Below are 22,501 nucleotides of genomic sequence, written 5' to 3' on the forward strand. Positions count from 1 at the left end.
CTCCTCACAGAAAGTCTATCGACAGCACTGTTCTAGAAGACATCTAGAAGCCAGTACCAGATGCTTCATTTTATTGCTATCTTTGGTTTGTTTTTGAGCTGCTCATTAAAAATATTTGTAAGATCTTATTTTTTAGAAATTCAGAGAATATCTTTCCATAGAAGGCCAAGGAAAAACAGTAGTGCTCTTTCAACCATTGAGCAAAGATTTAATGAGTATTTATGATGAAACAGGCACTGAGCTCTAAAAGAAATTTACAATCTACAATGTAATTGGTAAACATTATGATAGCAGGAAGCACTGGTACCATGAGATAAGAGATCTAGCCTGATGAGGTCAGGGAAGGAATTCTGGAGGATATAAAACCTATGTTAAGATGTGGCCAAGCTAAGAAGGCTTAACAAAATAAATAAATAATACACGGGCAGAGGGAAAAAGATAAAAAAGATATCACTTATAGGACAGGAAGAAGTATGCACAGAGGAAAGCAATGGGGAGAGAACTTTAGGAGTAGTCCTATATGACTGAAGAATATGCGGGGTTAGAAACGGGAAGGTAGAAAAGAAGGCAAGGGCCAACTCTTGATAGGCCTAGTATGTCATAATTAGGTGTTTGGACTTTATCCTAAGTGTCATTTAGGTTTGAATGCAAATAACAGAGGCCCTAATAGTAGTCATTTAAATAAGAAAATATTCATTTTTGTTCAGACCAGTGCTGATGTGGAGACTGTGCTTCACAGCATCCTCAGGGTCTCAAATTCCTTCCACTTCATTCCTAGTGCGTGTGTTTCTCAGCCATCCCAAGTGTGAGAGTTTTTCAGCCATCCTAGTGTGTGAGTTTCTCAGCCATCTCTAGTGTGTTAGTTTTCTTCTTTTTATTTATTTTATTTTTTGAGGCAGAGTTTTGCTCTTGTTGCCCAGGCTGGAGTGCAATGGCATGATCTCGGCTCACTGCAACCTCCGCCTCCCAGGTTCAAGCTGTTCTCCTGCCTCAGCCTCCTGAGTAGCTGGGATTACAGATGTGTGCCACCACACCCAGCTAATTTTTTGTATTTTTAGTAGAGATGGGGTTTCACCATGTTGGTCAGGCTGGTCTCAAACTCCTGACATCAGGTGATCCACCCGCCTCAGCCTCCCAAAGTGCGGGGATTACAGGTGCGAGCCACCATGCCCAGCCCTTAGTGTGTTAGTTTTCTAAGGTTGGCATACAGTGTACTACAAACTGGTATCTTCAACAACAGAAATGTATCTTCTCACAGTCCTAGGGGCTAGAATTCTGAGATCAGCTATTGATAGGGTTGGTTCCTCCTATGGCTGTGAGCACCAATCTGTTCCCTGACTCCTCTCTAGCTTCCGGGGGTTTGCTATGAACCTTTGGCATTCCTTGGCTTGTGGAAGTACCTCTGTCTTCATTTTCATGTTCATATCACATTCTTCCTGTGTTTATCTCTCTGTGTCCACATTTCCCATTTTTATAAGGACACCAGTCAAGTTGGTCATACCCTATTCCGGTATGACCTCATCTTAACTATTTACATCTGAAAGGTCACATTCCAAATAAGATCACATTCTGAGGTACTGGGAGTTAGGACTTCAACCTATGAATCTGAGGGAGGTACAATTCAGACCATAACCTCTAGGGTGTGATTCTCATCTCTGTGGCCCAAGGTAGCAGCTAGAGATCCAGCCACCACATTCACATTCAGGGTCTTCTCAAAGGGCCCATTTCTGTCAGGTGAATTCATAGCTTAAATCTCAGCTCCAGCACTTACTATCTACAGGAGTTTGACTCCCCCCCAACTCCACAACCTTAGCTTTATCATCTTGAAAATGAAGCAGCAACATTTACCTTTGCAGAGTTGTCATGATTATGAAAAATAACAAATACAAGAGCTTGGACTATAGTAGATGCTCAATGGTAACAGTGATCTGTTATTTGTCATCTATCTCCTCAGGGCCTTGCATAGTGCCTCTCACAGAGTAAGTGCTCCACAAACATTTTGTTGCCCGATGGAGATTTAGATCGTGCCTAAAGCCCTAGGCTACAGAAGGCTGAGGTTGGAGTGAGCTATGATTGCACCACTGCACTCCAGCCTGGGTGGAGCGCAGCGAGATCCAGTCTCTAAAAATAAAAATAAAGCCCTGGGCTAGACTGCAGTCTGGAAATTGATGATAAAATAGCCATCACAGTAGTATAAAACACAAAACATTGGAAAAGAAATAGTTATCAAATACAAACATTATAGGGAGAAATAAATACACACAATTTTTCAAGTAACATCTCAAGGATAAAATAAGTACAATGCATCATTTTACAGTCACAAGTCTACAGTGTCACGGATAGACTAGGACCATATGGCTTGAGGAATCCCTTACAGGAGTCAGATCTGACTCAGACCCCTGATTGCAAGTCTGAAGGCAAGCTCTCTCAAACACAGCTAGTGACAGCCCAGGGCTTTCCTGGAGCAGTAAGAGAATTAAGTGTGACCTTGGATGAGAGCAGGTAATGAACTACAAGTAATGGTAATTCAGCAGGAATCTTTTCCTATGATTTGGGGCTACTATTTTTCGGTGTCTGATCAAAGAAAATGTTTCCCAACTCACTAAGCTCTCCTGCACCTGACATAGTATTTGTATTGCAAAAAGTGCAAGGTTAAAAGAATTGGTGTCGTAACTACAGGAGGCTGTGTTCCGAGTTTTTGAAAAAAGGTTTTACATATATATTTTTGAAGAGCAGCCCGGCATGCAGCTATGAAATGAAGCATCTGGTATTGGCTTCTAGATGCTTTCTAGAACAGTGTTATCCAGCAGAACTTTCTGCCAGGATAGAAATGTTCTATATCTGTGCTGTCCAATACAGTAGCCAATAGCCAGGTGGCTATTTAAATTTAAATTTAATTACAATGAAAATTCGGTTCACTGATACACTATTAAGGCTTACGATAAAGCTAAGTAATGAAGTCAGTTTGGCATTGTTGTAAAGATAGAAAAACCAACTGATAGAACAAAACAGAGTCAGGAGACAGGACCACACATATGTGGTCACTTGACTTACGACAATTGCAAGTGGGAAAATGGATTTTTTGAATAAACATGCTGGATCAATTAGCTATCCACATAGAAACAACAGGCATCTGGACCTACCTCTATGTCCCTATTCACAACAATCAATTCCAAATGGATTGCAGATCTAAATGAGCAAACTAAAACATTAAAGGTTTTGGGGGGCCAGGCGTGGTGGTTCATGCCTGTAATCCCAGCACTTTGGAAGGCTGGGGCAGGTGGATCACAATATCAGAAGATGGAGACCATCCTGGTCAACATGGTGAAACCATGTTTCTATTAACATACAAAAATTAGCTGGGTATAGTGGTGCGCACCTGTAGTCCCAGTTACTTGGGAGGCTGAGGCAGGGGAATTGCTTGAACCCAGGAGGAGGAGATTGTAGTGAGCCGAGATTGCGCCACTACACTCCAGCCTGGTGACAGAGAGAGACTCCGTCTCAAAAAAAAAAAAAAAAAAAAAAAAAATTGGAGGAAACTTTATAACCTGGAGTAGGCAGAGATTTCTTAAATAAAACCAAAAAACACTAAATGTTAAAACTAATGAATTGGATATTTCAAAATTAAAGTTTTCTTCAAAAGATACCATTAAAAGAATAAAAAGTAACCAAATGGGGTTACTTGTGACATATATACTTGACAAAGGATGAATATTTAGAATTCTAAAAACAAAAACATAATACTGCATACTTAAAAAATTGCTAAGAGGATATATCTTACATTGTGTTATTTTAAATTTATTTTATTTTTTTCAAATTTTATTTTAGATTCAGGGGTACATGTACAGGCTTGTTACCTGGGTATATTGTGCGATGCTGAGGTTTGGGGTACAAATGATCCCTTCAGCCAGGTACTGAGCATCGTACCCAAAAGTTTTTCCAACTTTTCTCCCTCTCTTTCCCTCCCCCCATGTTAAGGGGTTATTATCAATAATAATAATAAAGAGGTCAGGAGAAAACTTTTGGAGGTGACGGATTGGGTTCATGGCATAGATTGTGCTGATGGTTTTAAGGGTGTACACTTATCTCCAAACTTATGAAGTTGTGTACATTGAATATGTATAGCTTTTTAGCATGCCAATCATACTTCAATAAAGTCATTTTTAAAAATCTTCTTACAATGGATAAACAAGCTGTGATATATTCATCCAATGGAATAGTACTCAGAAATAAGGAGGAATAAGTTATTGACACATGCAACAATGTGAATAAATCTCAAACACAGCATGCTGAGTGCAAGAAGCCTTATACAGAAGAACATACTGTATGATTCCAGTTATATGGTCTTCTGAAACAGGCAAATCTAATCTACAGTGAGGAAAAAAATTAGAACATTGGTTGTCCCTGGGAAAGTGGAAATGGTAGGGAGCATGAAGGACTTTCCGGGGTGATAGTATGTTCTATACTTGATAGAAGTTTGGGTTATACAAATGAATGCATTTGTCAAAACTCATTAAATATATACACTAAAGATTTGTGCATTTCATTTCATGTAAATTTTACATCAAAAGAAACCTGAAGTATTAAATTCTAGTTAATGATTCACATGCTGAAATATTAATATTTAAATGGCCAAATATGTATTGCTGTTTGCAATTTACTTTGAAATGCAACAACATTAAGATAGATACAGGTAAAGGTAGAAATATCCTAAAGCGAGTGTTATATAATGTTAATGGTAGAATAATCTACATGGTAAGCTTACAGACGCTATTGTAAAACTCTTTAAACTTTGCTAAATATTTGAAATTTTTCATAATCAAATGTTAGGAAAATACAAATTTAAAAGACACTAAAAATGGGCACAGATTTTAAGACACTTCATGAAGTTATTTCTTAATAGCCAATAAAGAGATGAAAAGGTGCTCAACTTCATTAATCATCAGGGAGCTGCAAATCAAAATCACCTGAAGCACAATTATCACCCACCAAAATGGCTAAAATGAAAAAAGATGGAAAATACCAAGTGTTGATGAGAATGTGGAACAACTGGAATACTCATATGTTGCTGATAAGTGTAAATTGGCTCAAACACTTTGAAAAACTGTTCTAAAATATTTAATATCTACTAAATTTGAACATGGTATATAACCTATGATCCAATAATTCCATTTGTAGGTATACACCGAACAGAAATGCAATCATCTTTTATCATGTTCATCAGAAGACGTTTATTACAATGTTCATAGCAGCAATATTTTTAATGGTTCCAAAATGTAGACTACTCCAATGCCTATCAACAATTGGTTGAATACATAAATTGTAGTATATTCACAAAATGGAATGCACTGCAGCATTCTCATGAGCAAACTGTGACTATACTCAAAATATGGATGAACCTCATGACCATCATAGTGAGTTAAAGAAACCAGACACAAAAAATCACATGTATATAATGCACAAACACAAGGATACTGCTCTATGCTGTTAGAAGTCAGGCTAGCGGTTACCTTTGGGTGAAAAGGAGTGGTTAGCTACCGGAAGGAAATACTTCTGGTGTACTGTTTCTTTCTTTCTTTCCTGTCTTTCCCTTATTTTCTTTCCTTTCTTTCTCTTCGTTTCTCTCCCCTCCCTCCGTCCCTCCCTCCCTCCCTTCCCTCCCTTTCTTCCTTCCCTTTCTCTCTCTCTTTCTATTTCTTTTTTTCTTTTTTTTTAATGTAGTCTAGCTCTGTCACCCAGGCTGGAGTGCAGTGGCGTGATCTCGCTCACTGCAACCTCCACCTCCCGGGTTCAAGCGATTCCCCTGCCTCAGCCTCCGGAGTAGCTAGGATTACAGACGCGTGCCACCACACCCAGCTAATTTTTGTATTTTTAGTAGAGACAGGGTTTCACCATGTTGGCCAGGCTGGTCTCAAACTCCTGACCTCAAGCGATCTGCCCACCTCGGCCTCCCAAAGTGCTGGGATTACAGGCATGAACCACCACGCCCCGCCATGTTCTGTTTCTTAAATTAGTTGTTGGTGGCAGGACTGTGATTAGTTTGTGAAATTTCAGCCGACTGTGCATTTTTGTGTACTCATCTGTGGGCATATTATATTTCAATAAAAAGCAGTCTCTGCCAGAACCTACAGGCAATGAGGCACCACAGAAGGAGTTGACATTTGAGAGGCTTGAGAAGGGTTTAAGAGACACAATCAGATTTGCATTAGGAAGATTAATCTTTGGCTTTGGAGGATGACTGAGAAAGGAGTTGGGAGCTATTTGTAGAACTAATCCAGGCAAGCAATTATGAAGGTCTGAATTAGAGCAAGGGAATAGGAACGAGGACAGGGTACAGCTGATATTTAGGAAGTAAACATGACAGGATGTGAGCCGATCACTAAATCCTCCTGCTCATGTTTCCTTGCTTGAAAAATAAGGAATAACAGTACCTACTTCATTGGGACTAGTTTGATGATTTAATGAGGGGAAGTGGTTTTAGATTTATAAAACATATATATGCTTATTGTATACCATACCTAGACATAAGGTATTAATATTAGAAAGCTCTAAGAGAAATATCTTGATTTTGGCATTGTCCCTGCGACGCTGCCTTCTCCCTGCCTAGGATGGATCAGCGTGGGACACAGGGTAGAAGGCAGAGGTACAGAATACCACAGGACATGTCAGAACGTGGGCGTGAAACGGGCCCAAGGGACCACGGGTGAAGGTCTAGGACTCTTCCGGCAGCCTGAGCACCAGCAGAAGGAACCAAAACTAAGCCAGGCGTTTCCTCTCCTCCTCCCCAGCCTTTCGGCCGAGAAGCAGACCGGTGTAACGCGACGGGGATTCAGGCCTAGGGGTGGGCTTGAGGCCGGAAAAATGGCCAATGGAACGAGAGCTTCTCCGTGCTTAGCCAATTGCATGACCCCCCCCAGGACCGCCCCCATCCGGTGATTGGCAGACACGTCTCCCAGTGTTGTCGCGGCCTGCTAGGGCTCTCAGAACTCCCGCGAGGGTGAGGGTCTTCTTCCAGCGCTGGGCTACTTGGTCCCGCCCCTCAAGGTATTTCTGCTCCTTGTGCGCCAGGGACCCCGGTAGTCCTGCTCCTGCTCTGGACCTGGAGCCAGGAGGTGGCTGGGAGGTGGGCGCGGTGAGGAGGTCTGAGCAGCCGCAGGCTCTGGGGCCCTTCGCCTCGAATCCGGGACCCGCGGGACCCGCAGGACCCGCAGTGCCTGCAGTGCCTGCGGCCGAGGTGGGCGCGGCCCGGGCTCTCATGCTTTCCCTCACGCGCACCTGCCTTTTCCGCGGGGCCCGGGGCGGCTCCCCTGCCAGTTGGCGGGAGTAACCCGTAGTAGTAAAGCGCGACTGGATTAGGCCCTGTGTATTGAAGGGTTTGCGATCTTTAAAGGAACATTTGCATTAAAAACAGTGGGCAAACTTGTTTGTGGTCCTGTTGGTAACACACTTTTAGGGGGTGCAGTACAGTATGTTACCATACTTGGGGGATTAGCCGCCGTAGTTAAATGGTGGGTTCCTGTTGTTCCCAGCCCATTTCTAGCTAATTTAAAGAGAGTTTAAATAGGATAAGGTCCCGTTTACGTCTTCCAGTGCCTTTCTAATACAAATATTTTAAGCAGCCCTATCAGCCTCCCCAAAAGGTAAAGGAGATTCCCCCGGTAAAGGCACATGACAATATGTATTGAATTCTTTTTTTTTTTTTTTAAGACGGTGTCGCTCTGTCGCCCAGGCTGGAGTGCAGTGGCGCGATCTCGGCTCACTGCAACCCCTACCTCCCGAGTTCAAGCGATCATCCCACCTCAGCCTCCCAAGTAGCTGGGATTACAGGCGCCAGCCACCACGCCCGGCTAATTTTTGTATATTTTGTAGAGACGGGGTTTCACCATGTTGGCCAGGCTGGTCTTGAACTCCTGACCTCAGGTGATCCGCCGGAATCGGCCTCCCAAAGTGCTAGGATTACAGGTGTGAGCTACCACGCCCGGCCTGTATTGAATGCTTGAATTTAGCAAACGCCACAAAATTATCTTAAAGTAGCCTGTACTTAATACCATAAGAAAGACCAGCCTGAGTCTGTTTTCCCTGAAAGCAAAGTACTGAAAAAATCGTGCAATCGGGAAGAGAATACAAAATACTGTAGATACCTGAGTCTTCAGTATACAGTCAAGTGGCAATATACATGTTATTAGGATGTATTTTTAAGTCTTAGGTTCTTTCGGGGTGGGACAGTGCCGACTACATATAATTAAAGTATTTCATATATCATTTTCCTATTAATTGGACAAGAAAAAGCTGATTTATTTTCGACCCTTTTGTAGGTGGGAAAACAGCAGGCTAAGATGATATAGCACTGAAATCTTTATCAGCTTCTCCAAAGATTATTTGTACTCATCTGTTGAAATATTTACCAATTTTTCTTTGTGTAGTTTGTGAAATTGCTGGAATAGGTTATGTTTCAGCTGGCTACAACAGAGCTTTTAAGGTTGCCAACTAACTTTCTTAGATGTGAATAGAGTTATTCTTTTGTTGACCTAAAAATTGTTGACTGTTAGAGCAAAGAATTCATATTAAATTTTGTGTAAAATTAAATATGTCAGTGAGACACCTGAAATAGACTATTTTGGTATATTGCATTTGAACCTCCCTATCAATAGCAATCAAAAAACCATAATTCCAATCTGGCTATTTCTGAATATACAGCCAAGACAAGTGGCAATTAGAACTGTTAAAAGTAGTTTCTGGCTGGGTTCAGTGGCTCACCCCTGTAATCCCAGAACTTTGGGAGGCTGAGGCAGGAGGATCACTTGAGCCCGTGAGTTCAAGACAGGCCTGGGCAACATAGGGAGACCCCCCCCCACCTCTATAAAAAACAACAATAACAAAATTAGCCAGGTCTGGTGGTACACACCTGTGGTCCCACCTACTCAGGAGGCTGAGGTGGGAGGATCGCTTGAGCCCAGGGTACCAAGGCTGCAGTGAACTATGATTGTTCCACTATACTCCATCCAGCCTGGGTGACAGAGGAAGACCCTGTCACAAAAGAGAAACAAAAAAAAAAGTAGTTTCCGGTGATGACATATCAAGAGCAAGAATTTTTGACTGGCACAAAAGGTTTAAAGAAGGTAAGGATGATACCCATGGTGATGTGCAAAGCGGTCATCCAGTCACCCACAGAATCCAATTAAATGCTGAGAGCCAGAAATTCGGTTTTCTCAAATAGCCAATTAAGTATGAGAAAAATAGCAGAAAAGTTTCATTCTGTAAGAAAACTTGCAGCTGATGAAAGCTTCTAGGAAGATTTTTATCTCCTGCTATTGTGGCTGAAGATCTCATGGAGGCCAAACCAAAATAGGGCTAAGCAGGAGCCTGCAACTTGGGTGTGTATTCAGGGCATGATCCTGTTTTGTTCATTGGTCTTGGAGAAATTTCAGACTGAAACAAGCTGAGCATCTTCAAACATTTTTTCACAGGCTTTTGTAGGTACATGACTTAAACAGCGTGAAACTTGTAGAGCTGGATATGACCAAAAAAAGAGGATGGAACCAGAAGTTTATTAGGAGGAACAAACTGTTATCTCACAGTAAGGAACTAACTATAGGAGAATTTCTACCTTATTTCTTCAAAGTGAGCGCATCAGGTTACCTGCAGGGTAAGCAGTTAAACCTTCAACAGGGAGCTAGCAATTGTTATTCTGTATGGACACATCTCAAAAGTAGTCTGAGACTGGCCATACTTGGGCAGAAATATTTAACTTGTAATAATGAAACTTCTTTTGGGAGTGGAAGATGGAGCTCAGATGTTGGAAACAGGGATTCAATTAAGAAAGAAAAAGCAATGAAGAATTGTGGGCAGTTTAAGCATTAAATAAAAATATACTGTTCTTGCAGGGCGTGGTGGCTCACACCTGTAATCCCAGCACTTTGGGAGGCCAAGGTGGGCGGATCACGAGGTCAGGAGATTGAGACCATCCTGGCTAACACAGTGAAACCCTGTCACTACTAAAAATACAAAAAATTAGCCAGGCGTGGTGGCGGGCGCCTGTAGTCCCAGCTACTCTAGAGGCTGAGGCAGGACAATGTTGTGAACCTGGGAGGTGGAGCTTGCAGTGAATCGAGATCATGCCACTGCACTCTAGCCTGGGAGACAGAGCAAGACTCCACCTCAAAAAAAAAAAAAAAATATATATATATATATATATATATATACTGTTCTCTTTCACTCTTCCCACCCACCAAAAAGTGAGGACCTGATTATGTTCAGAATCTCACAATACTTTGTTCTTTAAATAATCTAAATTTCACTTTTAAATGGATTTTTATATATAAACTGTTCATCTCTAGGATTTAGAATAAAGGGCAAATAGGGTTCAGTTTGATCCTTTCATCATGAGAATGAGATTCTATAGTTTGAGAAGTTTCAAAAGGTATTAACAAGTAAACAATATATACAATCTTTTCAAGTGACTGAGTTTTCACCTTCATATGCTGTTTCAGCTCTACAGCATTCATTAAAGAAAAGCTTGAATTACTTGAATATTCGTGAGCCCACGAATAGCCTCAAGTACATCATGGTCCAGTCAAATGATGGTTTTGCTCAAACACTTTAATAAAAAAGCATTAGTAATTCATGTCAGTTGATATAGATAAGGTATTCTTACACAGAATAGGTGAAAAATGGTTTCACACAGAAGAAATTTCGATACATCCAGAAAATGTAAAGGATTTCAGATAGTATTTTTGTCAATTAACATGTTAGTTTAGGGAGCTAGGTGAACCATGTATTATTCCATCACATAATAAATTTGAGTTCAATATGAACTTCTCATTAAAAAACTTAGGTTCTTTGCCCCAATATCCTTCTCAGTCTCTAGTATAGTGCTGTTTAAGTGTAGTATCCTGTAATTCAGAATTAGTATTATTGCAACCTAGTGGCAAGGACTTAAGTCAGAGCCTTGTGGTAGCTGACCCTGGGAAGACTGGTTTCATTAGTCATACTACTTTTCTGGAGTCAGGGTCTTGCTGTTGCCCAGGCTGGAGTGCAGTGAGTCATGTCTCACTGCAGCCTTGAACTTGTGGGCTCAAGCCATCCTCCCTCCTCAGCCTCCCAAGTAGATTAGATGACTGTGCCCAGTTAAGTTTTTGGCTTTTCGTAGAGATGGGGTCTTGCTTTGTTGCTCAGGCTGGTCTCGAACTCCTGGCCTCAAGCAGTCCCCATGCCTCAGCCTCCCAAAGAGCTGGGATTACAGGCTGTGCCTAGCCGATATATATATATATATTTTTAAAGGACACTAGTACTATTATGTCCTTTTAAGTCCTCTTTTACATCTCATGTTTCATACACCAAAAACACCTAATAGGCTGACAGATGCTCCCTTTGTGCCAAATTTTGAGAACCTTCTCTTGCCGAGATTCAAGTTTACATTTCTTAAAACACAAACCAAAACTGAGGTTTATGAAAACATTATCTCACTTTAGCAGTTTGTATTACCTCCAGGACACTGCTGGCTGAAGCTGTACAGCCCGCAGGGCAAAAATTATAATTAGAATGCTTTTCCTATTGTCTTAATTTGCTTCAGTTATTGAATTTTTAAAATGTGGTGTCTTGTGCTGTATAAATACAAGTGTGCATAAGTGACTTTCCAATAAACCATAAATTGATTCCTTACTTTTCACAATGCTTTATTAGGAGGTATGTGCTGACCCCACATATTTTAGCCGCATGCTCATGTATCTCAAGATTAAAGTCTAAATACATTTTAAATTCATGGTTATACCTTTAAAAAATGACTAATGGGCCGGGCGCAGTGGCTCATGCCTGTAATCCCAGCACTTTGGGAGGCTGAGGCAGGTGCATCACAAGGTCAGGAGATCGAAACCACCCTGGCTAACACGGTGAAAACCCGTCTCTACTAAAAATACAAAAAAGTAGCCGGGCGTGGTGGCGGGCGCCTGTAGTCCCAGCTCTCGGGAGGCTGAGGCAGGAGAACAGCATGAACCCAGGAGGCGGAGCTTGCAGTGAGCCGAGATCACGCCACTGCACTCCAGCCTGGGCGACAGAGTGAGACTCTCTCAAAAAAATAAAATAAAATAAAATAAAAAGGACTAATGAATATATATAGGATCTACTCCCAACCACCCACACGGCACTAATAAAAACAATGGAGGCAGGCTGAGGTGGTGGGGTTCTTGCCCCAGCTATATTTGTGATCTTAGAGGCTGCTGTAACAAATTACAACTTGGTGGCTTAAAACAGCAATTTATTCTCAGTTCTGAAGGCCAGAAGTCAGAAATCAGTTTCACTGAGCCAAATCAAATGATGCTCCTCAGGAGGCTCTGATGGGGAATGTGTTCCTTGGCATCTCCCAGCTCCTGGGGGCTGCCTCACTCTGATCTTCAAGGCCAGCATCTTCCAATCTGCTGTGTGTGGATCTCCCTCAGCCTCCCTCTCATGAGGGAACTTGTGATCGCATTTAGGGCCCACTAGGATTATCCAAGGTAATCTCCCCAACCTGAGATCCTTAATCTAATTATATTAATATCTGCAAATAAGGTAACATTTACAGGTTCCAGAGATTAGGCCTGATTATCTCGGGAGGTGGTCATTCAGACTACACTGTCTTTCCAGGTTCTGACAGGTTTTCTCTTCTGAAAAGTTGGTTGATTCATGCAATGTCTACAACAGTACTGCTGATAAAACCCTGCAGTAATGGAAATGTTTTCTATCTGTGCTGCCCCTAGCCACATGTGGCTGTTGAGCCATGGACGTGTTACAGGGCCTCTGCCCAAGTAACTCAAGGGGCAAAGGACCACCACCAGGACTCTGTGGAGTGCTTTGTGAAACCAGTGGTTATTCTTGACAACTATTTGCTAGAGCCTTCAGACTTTTAACACAGTTTTTACACCTTTCATCTTGACAGTACCTAGAAAACCTTGCCATTCTCTTGGCCCACTTCACTGGACCACTGTTCTGACAGAACTTGCTAGGGCCTTTTAAGGCTCTGGGGTTGTTTTCTGTATATTGATGTTCTATGTCTGTGCTGCCCCTAGCCACATGCAGCTATTGAATATCTGAAATGTCAAAACCAACCATATCCACTGATTTTTGTATACTTGCTCACTGATTCTCATGATACCTAGAATAGTACTTGGCCCATAGTTAATGCTCCATTAAAAGAACATTAGAGCTATTCCAGTATTATGTAAATACTAAGTATCAGTTCCAATTTTAGTAGATGTGCTGCCGAAACACACACAGTACTAAATACCAGTATTGTCATTTTGTTCTTACATTATGACTATACGGTGTTATAAAAATGATTAAATAGTACTACCAACTAATATATCATTTGCTGAGTACTTACTACTTACCAAGTAGTCTGATGTACCACATATAACTCATTTTAATTACTTGTTAATAGAACCTAACACTAAGTGGTTTAAGATCACACATAGAGATTTGAACCTAGGCTCAACATTATGCGGCCCTTAGAAGGGGACTGTAAGCCACTTACCTACAAAAGGTCAAGCACCTGACTAGACCCTCTGTAATATGGTGGGAACTAAGGTGGACTTTACAGAATGGAGAGAAGCAGAGGCAGTTAGGTAGGTTTGCATGCGATGCGCAATGTAGTTCTGATGCTACACGGCCATTACAGGGTGCTAAAGAAAATCAAGAACACATAGAAGGGCTGATGGTGGTCAGAGAAAAGTTAGGTTAAGAGCAGTAAAGTATAAGGCAATAGGGAGCATTCCAGTTAAATTAAAACATTCAGAGCCCCGCAGGCCAGAGCACATTGCCATTTTACCATAGTTTGAAAATAACCAACTTTCCACTACTACATACAGACATTAAGTCCTCCCCTCCTTAAGGGCACTTCTCTACAGCTTCACTGCTTCTCCAAACCTTTAAACACAACTATCCTCAGGGCCTTTGCACTAGTTTTCCCTCTGCCTAGAATGCTCTTCCCTCAACTATGTATAAGGCCATGGCATCTCCCTCAGCTCTTCCATGTTGAGTGAGGCCTCCCTTGCCAGCCATGTTAAGTCATCTCCCTTTCCTTACCCCCTTAGCAATTATAGCCAGCTAACACATTAGTTGAATGTATTTTTTGTACTAGTCTGTTCTCACATTGCTATGAAGAACTGAGACTGGGTAATTTACAAAGAAAAGGTTTGTCTCATGGTTCAGCAGGCTGCACAGGGAGCATGGCTGCTGAGGCTTCAGGAAACTTACAATCATGGGGTATGTCTAACAGGAAGCACATGGCCAGAGTAGGAGGAAGGGGAGGTGCCACACTTTTAATCTAAACTCTGCCATTCTTCTGCCTCTGCCTTGAGATAACATGTGCACAATTGCATAACCTTTATTTTTATTAATTTTTCTTTTCAGGCTGGAGCACAGTGACAAGATCATGGCTCACTGCAGTCTCAACCTCTTGGGCTCAAGCAATCCTGCCTCATTTTTTGTAGAGACGAGGTCTTACTATGTTGCCCAAGATAGTCTTAACTCCTGACCTCAAGTGATCCCCCTGCCTTGGCCTTCCCAAGTGCTGGGATTACAGGCATGAGCCACTGCCCCAGCCACACTACACACCTAAACAACCAGATCTCATGAGAACTCACTATCACAAGGAACAGCAAGAGGGAAATCCACCCTTTTCATCCAATCACGTCCCACCAGGCCCCTCCTCTAACATCGGGATTACAATTCAACATTATCCAAACTTGTGAGCAATTACCTAAATTGATGAGGCTAGACTTTACAATATGGAACATAAAAGTTTAGATAAAAAGGTAAGAACAATGCTATGAATTAAGAATGACTCCAAGATAAATATTAATACTTGCTACATAGACACACACAAAAAAACAGAATATGCTGACAGATACTCCTTTTGTGCCAAATTTTGTGAACCTTCTTAGGCTCAATGCAATGAAATAATATGAAGAGTTTATATTCTTAACAGCTCGACTGTGGTCCTTTCCTAGTTTGGTTGAAATAATTCTTTTTTTTTTCTTTTTTGAGACGGAGTCTGGCTCTGTCGCCCAGGCTGGAGTGCAGTGGCGCAATCTCAGCTCACTGCAAGCTCCGCCTCCCGGGTTCACGCCATTCTCCTGCCTCAGCCTCCCGAGTAGCTGGGAGTACAGGCGCCCACCACCACGCCCGGCTAATTTTTTCTATTTTTAGTAGAGACGGGGTTTCACCATGTTAGCCAGGATGGTCTCGATCTCCTGACCTCGTGATCCGCCCGCCTCGGCCTCCCAAAGTGCTGGGATTACAGGCGTGAGCCACCGCGCCCGGCCTTGGTTGAAATAATTCTTAACTGTTACACCAGGACACCAAATCTCAAGAGACAAGTGACTTTCCAGAAGTCACATTGCCTAAGTTATACATGTGAAGCCTCTCATTCAGAGATACTCACAGGTGATGAAACTTGAGTTATCCCTAATCCATTTCTTTACCTGTGAAATGGGAGAATAGAATCTGTAAGGTTAGCCGAGAGAAAAGATAAGAGACCCAAGGTCAGGCCAAGTAAGTTTATTAACCTGCCAGGCTTCTCCACCAGTCAGAGGTGGCAGCCCTGAGCTTACAAAATGAGGGGTTTATATGGCGGAGAGAGACCCTGCGGTTGTTAGTCAATTAACTTTACCACATATAATCTCATGACCGGCTTACAATATATTATCTTGTGAAAACAGGAATTTACAAGGGGGTGTAACCTAGGTTTATCCACGTTTCTCATGACCTCCCCCGTGCCACCCGGAGGGCTTCGGTGTAGCAAGTCTGGTGACCTTGCTATAGCGCCTAGATAACGGTTCAGGAATGCAGCTGCAGAGTATTCAGGGTAAGGGTCAGCTGCATTGAGTTAGCGGGGGCGGGGTGGTCCTGGGGCAGCCTGTCCCTAACAGAATCCACCTCCGAGTTGTGACAATTAAATGAAAAGGTTGAAAAGGTGAACATGAAGCACCTGCTACACTGCCCTGTTGCCACCAGCATTGTCACTGCTCTAGCTCCTGTGGTACTGCACGGACACGTGGTTGCTACAAGTTAGTACGCATATTTGGCCTTATTAGAGGCACTTTCCTAATGTAACTGAAGGGATAGTTGGCTTAAGTCAATTGAAATACCACCAACAGGACATTCCAGTTTCAGTGGCTTGTGCCTGTAGTTGTCAACCTATGGAAAGAAAAGTTTTAAAATGACGTTTTAACCAAAGAAAACTGAAATGTATTGCTTGTTCTATAAACTGTAAAGAAAATCACAAAGGCGCTCAAGTTGTAACGAAATTTTTTCTGGTTCAGTTGTGACTCCAGACAGGATCCAAAGAGGAGCTTTCCAGTCTCTTCTCTGGGTTTTATGGAGACTTACTTTACCCTTCTGTGTTAGCCTCTTAAAGCACTGGGTCAACCTTAAAAGGGCACAGGAAAGGGTGCTTTGTGATTTTTTTTCTTTGATTTTTACAGGGTTCACTACTATTTTCCGCGTTGCTCTCAATACCTCGTGGATCTCTGCTTCCCTAAGTCTGAAACCACACTAGAAACAGCTGTTTTGTTTGGTAAGCCCCTACATGGATGTTTCCTTCCAGTTAAGGGGAGCCGGATTCGGACCTTGGCGACAAACAGACGCCGGGGAACCCTCCGGTCCCACTGGCCACGTGCTCCAGGCTGACTCATTCCTCCCCCCACCCCCCACCCCCCCCCCAGCTCAAGGCTAGGAACATACCTGCGCTAAGAACTGAGGCAGCTGCACTTCCGCAGACGTAAGAGACGAACTCCTGGAACTCAAGGTCGGCTGGGGTTGGGTTCCTGTCGCCGCACGCGTGGCCCGCCCGAAACCCGCTACAAAGTAGTGGCGCGTCAGCCCTGGGGAAACAAAGCGCAAATTTGTTACGGTGCCCAGACCTGCGCCGGGAACCTCCGGCTGTTCCGCTGGGCGCGGCGCCTGTGCCTCGCGCAGCCCCGGGACGGGCACGGCCGCCCGCCCCCCGGGCCGCCGAGGGCTGCTCTACCCCTCCGTTCTGGCCGCCGGGAGCAGAGGAGCTCGAGGCGGGCAAAGCTCGTGGGGACACCGGGCGAGCCCAGCCCCTGATCGGACCCGCGGGCCGGCCGGGCGCCCTCCCCGCCAGAGACCGAAAGCCGAAGACTGGAGATGCACTCACCGCGCAACTCCAGCTGACAAAGAGGCCTGCGACCTGCGCCGGGCGCACAAACCAGAGAGGCGGCGCGGGGCGGGGCGGGGCGGTGAGGGAAGCAGGAGGGTCGCGGGGCCCGCAGCCAATCCCGGGAAGACTCTGGGCAAGGGCGGGGCGCGCAGCCGATCCCTGGAGAGGTCGGGGAGCTCAGCCAATCCCGGGAAGATCCTGAGCGGGGCGGGGTGGAGGGCCGCGGCACGCACAGCCAATCCCGGATGGGGCGGGACGGGCCCGGCCATTGGCTGTCGGTGTCCGGGGCCGGCCTAGGTGTGGCTCTTGCAGTAGCACTGGGATAAGCCATGTCTGCGCGCGGAGCATCCTTCTCTGAATTAGATTTTTCAGGCTACCTACCAATCCCCTGCGTTGGTGATTTTGGTGCTCTTGGGCCCTAGACCCTTCCTCGGGTTCTCTTCTGGAGAGGGCATCGAGGTTACTCCAGGGCTGGCCTAAGGCCCTGAGATTCCCTTTCCTAAAGCCACACTAATCCGGTGTGTGTTCATCATCTGTGTCCGCCTAAACCGTAAGCTTAAAGAGAAGCCACGACCATGTCTTGTTCAACAAGCTCACTCCCATGGCCTCTCCTAAAGCTAGAAGGACTACCTCCTTTCCTCATGCTCCCTCTTTATTCATTTACAGAGTCCAATAAGTAGACCATAATCAGTTGGAGGGTAGGAGTTGGGGAGGTTGAGAAGGCAACCATAGCAATCTCAAGGTAACAGGCTCAAACTTGGCAAACAAATAAGTAGAAGAAAATTGGAGTATATGCTAAAAGGAGAACTTCTATTGCTGTTTCACGTACTTACCATCTGCTAACAAATCTAATCCTCAAAATATATTTAATCATCTCCAAATTATAGATGGGGAAATAATTATGTTATGTAACTTGCCCAAAGTCACAGAGCAGCTAGCCAGTGGTAGATCCAGGATTTGAACTCAAGCAGCCTGAAGGCAGAGCCCCTCAAACAACATGCTACCTAGCCTTTCCCCAGGTGTTGGGGGTGGAGCAGGAAGGGAAACCAAAAAATAGCCTACACTTGGTTAACAGATCAAGACAGGCAGCTCTGGTGGGGTGTGGCTTTGTAAACAGAAAGAACAACTCGTCCAGAGCCCCAAGGTAAAACAGGAAAGGGCTTTACCTGTTTAAGGACTCCCAGAAATGGAACTTAAGGAGCAGAGTGGCCTGAGATGAGAATGGCTTGGGGCCAGACCATGCAGGAAACCCTGGAAGAGTTTTTTTGTTTTGTTTTGTTTTTGAGATGGAGTCTCGCTCTGTTGCCCAGACTGGAGTGTAGTGGCACGATCTTGGCTCACTGCAGCCTCCACCTCCCAAGTTCAAACTATTCTCGTCTCGGCCTCCCGGGTATTTGGGATTACAGGCACGCACCACCATGCCTGGTTAATTTTTGTATTTATGAAAGAGTTTATACTTTGTGCTAAGAATGATGGAAAGCTGTTCAAGTGTTTGTTTGTTTGTTTGTTGTGTGTGTGTGTGTGTGTTTTAACAGGGGAATGATAGGATCTGATGCAGGGTGTGGTTTCGGGTGTGATTAAGGTGGTTTTGGTGGGAAGAAGAAGTTGAGTAAAATTTACCAATAAACCCTAGCACCTAGTCATCATCTTGCAGATATTCATAGGATCTTGTTGAAATTGGAGAGTGAATACCAGTTTGTTGTCCCTTCACCTTTCTCAAGAGTCTTCCAAACATATCTGTAGTTGGAATCTGTTCTTTTTATAGTCCCTTTGGATAGCTGAGAGATATTACCTTTCCTTTAACTATGGCAATGAATGTGGTCAGGCAACATGGGAAAATATAGGAAAAGAGAAGTAAATCTCCTTAGTAAAGAGACTAATGCAGGAATTCAGCAGCAACCTAGCAGGGGCTGGGGGTAGTTGTGCAGAATGTCTTCCCTCCTCCCCAAATCAGGGGATAAAAATGGGAAGGAATTATGAAAGAATTATATTTGTGTTTGATTTAAGAGAAATTCACCTTAATCTGAAGGCTTCACATTTCTGGCCAAATACCTCAATTCAATGAACTTACAAACAGTTCATTCGAAATAGTAAAACTGTTCACTGGGCTTAGAGGAGAAATGTCTGTTAAATACAGAGACAATAGAACAAAATAAACTGATTTATAATTGCTTTTGAGTTAGGTTCAAGATAATATATATTTGGTACTAAAAATTCTTATAATGCAGTTTAAAAAGAATTGTTTCAATTGGGTTTATTATTAGGCCTAATTTTTTTAGAGAAATTAGTATGTCTAATGAATCCTTCTTTCTTTCTTTTCTTTCTTTCTTTTCTTTCCCTCCCTCCCTTCCTTCCTTTTCTTTTCTCTCTCTCTCTCTTTCTTGCTCTCTCTCTCATCTCTCTCCCTCTCCCTTTCTTTTCCCTTTGATAGGGTCTTACTCTATCACTCAGGCTAGAGTGCAGTGGCACAATCATAGCTCATGGGGCAGGCTTCAACTCCTAGGCTTAAGTGATCCTCCCACCTCAGCCTCCCAAAGCATTGGCATTACAGATGTGAGCCACCACGCCTGGCCAATCTGTCCAATTTGAGGGAGTTCAGTCTCTCCAAATTTAATCTGTCAGAAGTTGAATAAAGGGACCTAGAAGAATACTCACCAGCCCTCCAGATATTCTCAGCTGGATTTCCCAGAGACACCACAAAATCACTCTTTTGGCCCAGAGTTTATTCTCTTCTTCCACCCCTCCACTTCCTTTTTGTGTCCTCTGTCTTGAAAAATAACAATTCCTTAGCCCAGCTGTCCAGGACTTAGCGCAAATGCTTTCCTTTCTCAGTCTCCTCCTCCATTTCTCAGCCTCCTACTTCCTCATCTTCTTCCATGCGGGCAGTTCTTCCTATTTACCATCCATGAGTCTGCCTCTTCTTTCCAGCCCTTGCTTGTACTTTAGTTCTAGCTCCATCATTTACTTTCAGCATCATCCACTGCAGTAGCCTCCACCTTCATTCAGCTTCCCTGTCTCCAGTGTTCCCTTCCCTATGAATTCTTCCACACTGCTGTCATCTCCATTGGAAATTGTTAAATGGCTCTTTACTGCCACCAGAAACAAAACCAACCTCCACCTATCTACTTCCTCCTCTCACTTCCCACATACCTATTATGATCCAACCATGCTGAACTAATGGCAGTTCCCTGAATGCTGTCCAGCACTGTCCCATACAACTTTCTGCAGTGATGGAAATATTCTATATCTCTGCTGTCCAGTATGGTAGCCACATGTGGCTATTGAGTACTTGAAATGTGACTAGCACAACACAAGACCTGGATCTTAAAGTTCATTTACTTTTAACTAATTTAAATTTAAATAGTCATGCTGGGCCTGGTGGTGGTATGCCTATAATCCCAGCTACGTGGGCAGAAGTCTGAGGTGGGAGGATCCCTTGAGGCCAGAAGTTTGAGGTTGCAGTGTGCTCTGACAGTGCCTGTGAATAGCCACTGCACTCCAGCTGCCACAATATAGCAAGACTCCATCTCTACAGAAAAAAAAATTAGCCAAGCATGGCAGAACAGGCCTGTAGTCCCAGCTACACAGGCAGCTGAGGCAAGAGGATCACTTGAGCTCAGGATTCAAGGCTGCAGTGACCTATGATGGCACTACGGCACTCCAGCCTGGGTGACAGAGCAAGACATCTAAGATAAATAAATAGATAAAAATAAAAGTCACATGTGGCTGGTAGATACTACATTGAACTGCACAATAGTTTACATCCTTGCTTCTCAAAGCGTGGTCCATCAGCCTGGGCATTCCCTGGAAACTTGTAGGAATGCATAATCTCAGGCCTCATCCCAGATCTGCTGATTCGGAATCTATATTTCAACAAGATCCCCAGGTGATCTGTATGCACATTAAAGTTTCAAGAGCCACAGCTCTAATAAGCTCTTGCTTCCTTGCCTTTGCATGTGGTGTTCTCTTTGGGCTGCCTGTCACCTGTTCTTTTTTCCTTAACTCCTACTTATCCCTTGACCTATCTACACTCACAACCTGCTGTTAATATGGTAATCTAGAGGGTAGGGGATGAAGGATATGGGGGAGAGGAGTGAGAGGGAAGGAGAAAATATCTATGATAAAACCACTCGTATCTTGTAATCTTAAATAACTATATGTATGTAGCTATATAATATAAATACACACATATATACTATGTATATATTTATAGTATAGTATGTATATATGTATAGTATTCTATGTGTATACATGTACAAGTATAGTTTGTGTGTGTGTGTGTGTGTGTGTGTGAAAATATGGTTACTACAATGTCAGTGGTATTTCTCTCAAGGTGATGGGATTTCATGTGTCTTACTTTCTAAAAATATTTTTGAGGTATCATTCAAATTCTTTACAAAGAGCATGTATTACTGATATAATAATTTTCATTACAGAAAACAAAATAAAGACCATATTAGCCTTTTGTAAGTAACTTCAAGAACACGATATCGGAATAAAGTATAGCGTTTTACAAAAAACGAGAGCCCCCACCTTCCACAGTTAGAGACACTCCCTCATCTACAACACAAGAGCGGGCAGTAGGCATGGCATAGGCAACAACCAACCTGAAAGCAGAAGAATGATCTCTTGTGATGCCTCCACTGCTGTCTCCTGTGTCTACCCTCCCACCCCCACAGCAGACATGGTCCTAGCACCACGACAATCACCTCTTCTCCATCCCCTGCCTGACTCCTAGCTAGGGCTGGAGTCTGAAAAGGGGCCTTAGGTGTACAGAGAAGGTCACCTGGAATCACTAGAAGCATCTGCAGAAGTATATGGATATGTTGGGTGACTCAGATGACATCTCGTTTGGTCCTTAGCATCAAGGTTTTGTTCTATCAAATATTCTATTAAGAACGAATGTTTTCATTTTTTGGCTATTGTATTTCTTTTCTAAATCTTGGCAATTTTTTCTTTACTGAAAAAATACGACAATTACCTGAGAGGTTATTTTAAATTCATGGCAAAATGTGTTTTGCTGAGCTATGGGATGCAATTTCTGCAGATCTTAGTGTGCTCAGCTGTGGAAGTCAGTTATAGGGTATAGAGTTCTGGTGGTAGGGTAAGGCCCAAAAAGCCACCAGAATGAATAGAGGAGACAACATAGCCTGGAGCCAAGACATGGTTTATATTCTGCACAGTAACTAATTTGCAAAAATAACAGGATGTTGTGAAATTTGATTAAGCAGCAAGGTGAGGGAAGCATTTTGGGGGGGTTAGATCAAATTATTATTATTAAGGGTATTGTACAAGTTCTAATTCAATTCTAAAGATAGAAGGAAATTTATATTCTTTATTTTA

General features: G+C 43.2%; 1 protein-coding gene and 1 non-coding gene across 2 annotated transcripts; both read right to left on the reverse strand.

Annotated features, from left to right (window-relative positions):
- Positions 1–15,519: 15,519 nt before the first annotated feature.
- Positions 15,520–21,625, reverse strand: LOC115934362 (putative uncharacterized protein DANCR). The gene is made up of 3 exons (XM_031010570.3): positions 17,156–21,625; positions 16,720–16,859; positions 15,520–16,173 (listed from the first exon to the last, which is right to left on the reverse strand). The coding sequence occupies exons 1-3, from the start codon at positions 17,487–17,489 to the stop codon at positions 16,081–16,083; spliced, it is 567 nt and encodes a 188-aa protein (XP_030866430.2). The 5' UTR covers positions 17,490–21,625; the 3' UTR covers positions 15,520–16,080.
- LOC115934475 (small nucleolar RNA SNORA26) lies at positions 16,297–16,418 on the reverse strand. Its single transcript, XR_004070266.1, has one exon. It is a non-coding gene; the product is annotated as a small nucleolar RNA SNORA26 (small nucleolar RNA).
- Positions 21,626–22,501: the final 876 nt, after the last annotated feature.

This window comes from Gorilla gorilla, chromosome 3 (assembly GCF_029281585.2).
Source record: "Gorilla gorilla gorilla isolate KB3781 chromosome 3, NHGRI_mGorGor1-v2.1_pri, whole genome shotgun sequence".
NCBI lineage: Eukaryota > Metazoa > Chordata > Mammalia > Primates > Hominidae > Gorilla > Gorilla gorilla.

What these genes read in the sequence shown, in the direction of transcription:
- LOC115934362 (XM_031010570.3), bottom strand. Translation starts at nt 17,489, where the DNA reads ATGGCTTATCCCAGTGCTACTGCAAGAGCCACACCTAGGCCGGCCCCG. An exon ending in TTGTCAGCTGGAGTTGCGCG is followed by an intron (nt 16,860 to 17,155) that starts GTGAGTGCATCT and finishes TTGTTTCCCCAG; the next exon opens with GGCTGACGCGCCACTACTTT. An exon ending in TGCCTCAGTTCTTAGCGCAG is followed by an intron (nt 16,174 to 16,719) that starts GTATGTTCCTAG and finishes TTCTTTCCATAG; the next exon opens with GTTGACAACTACAGGCACAA.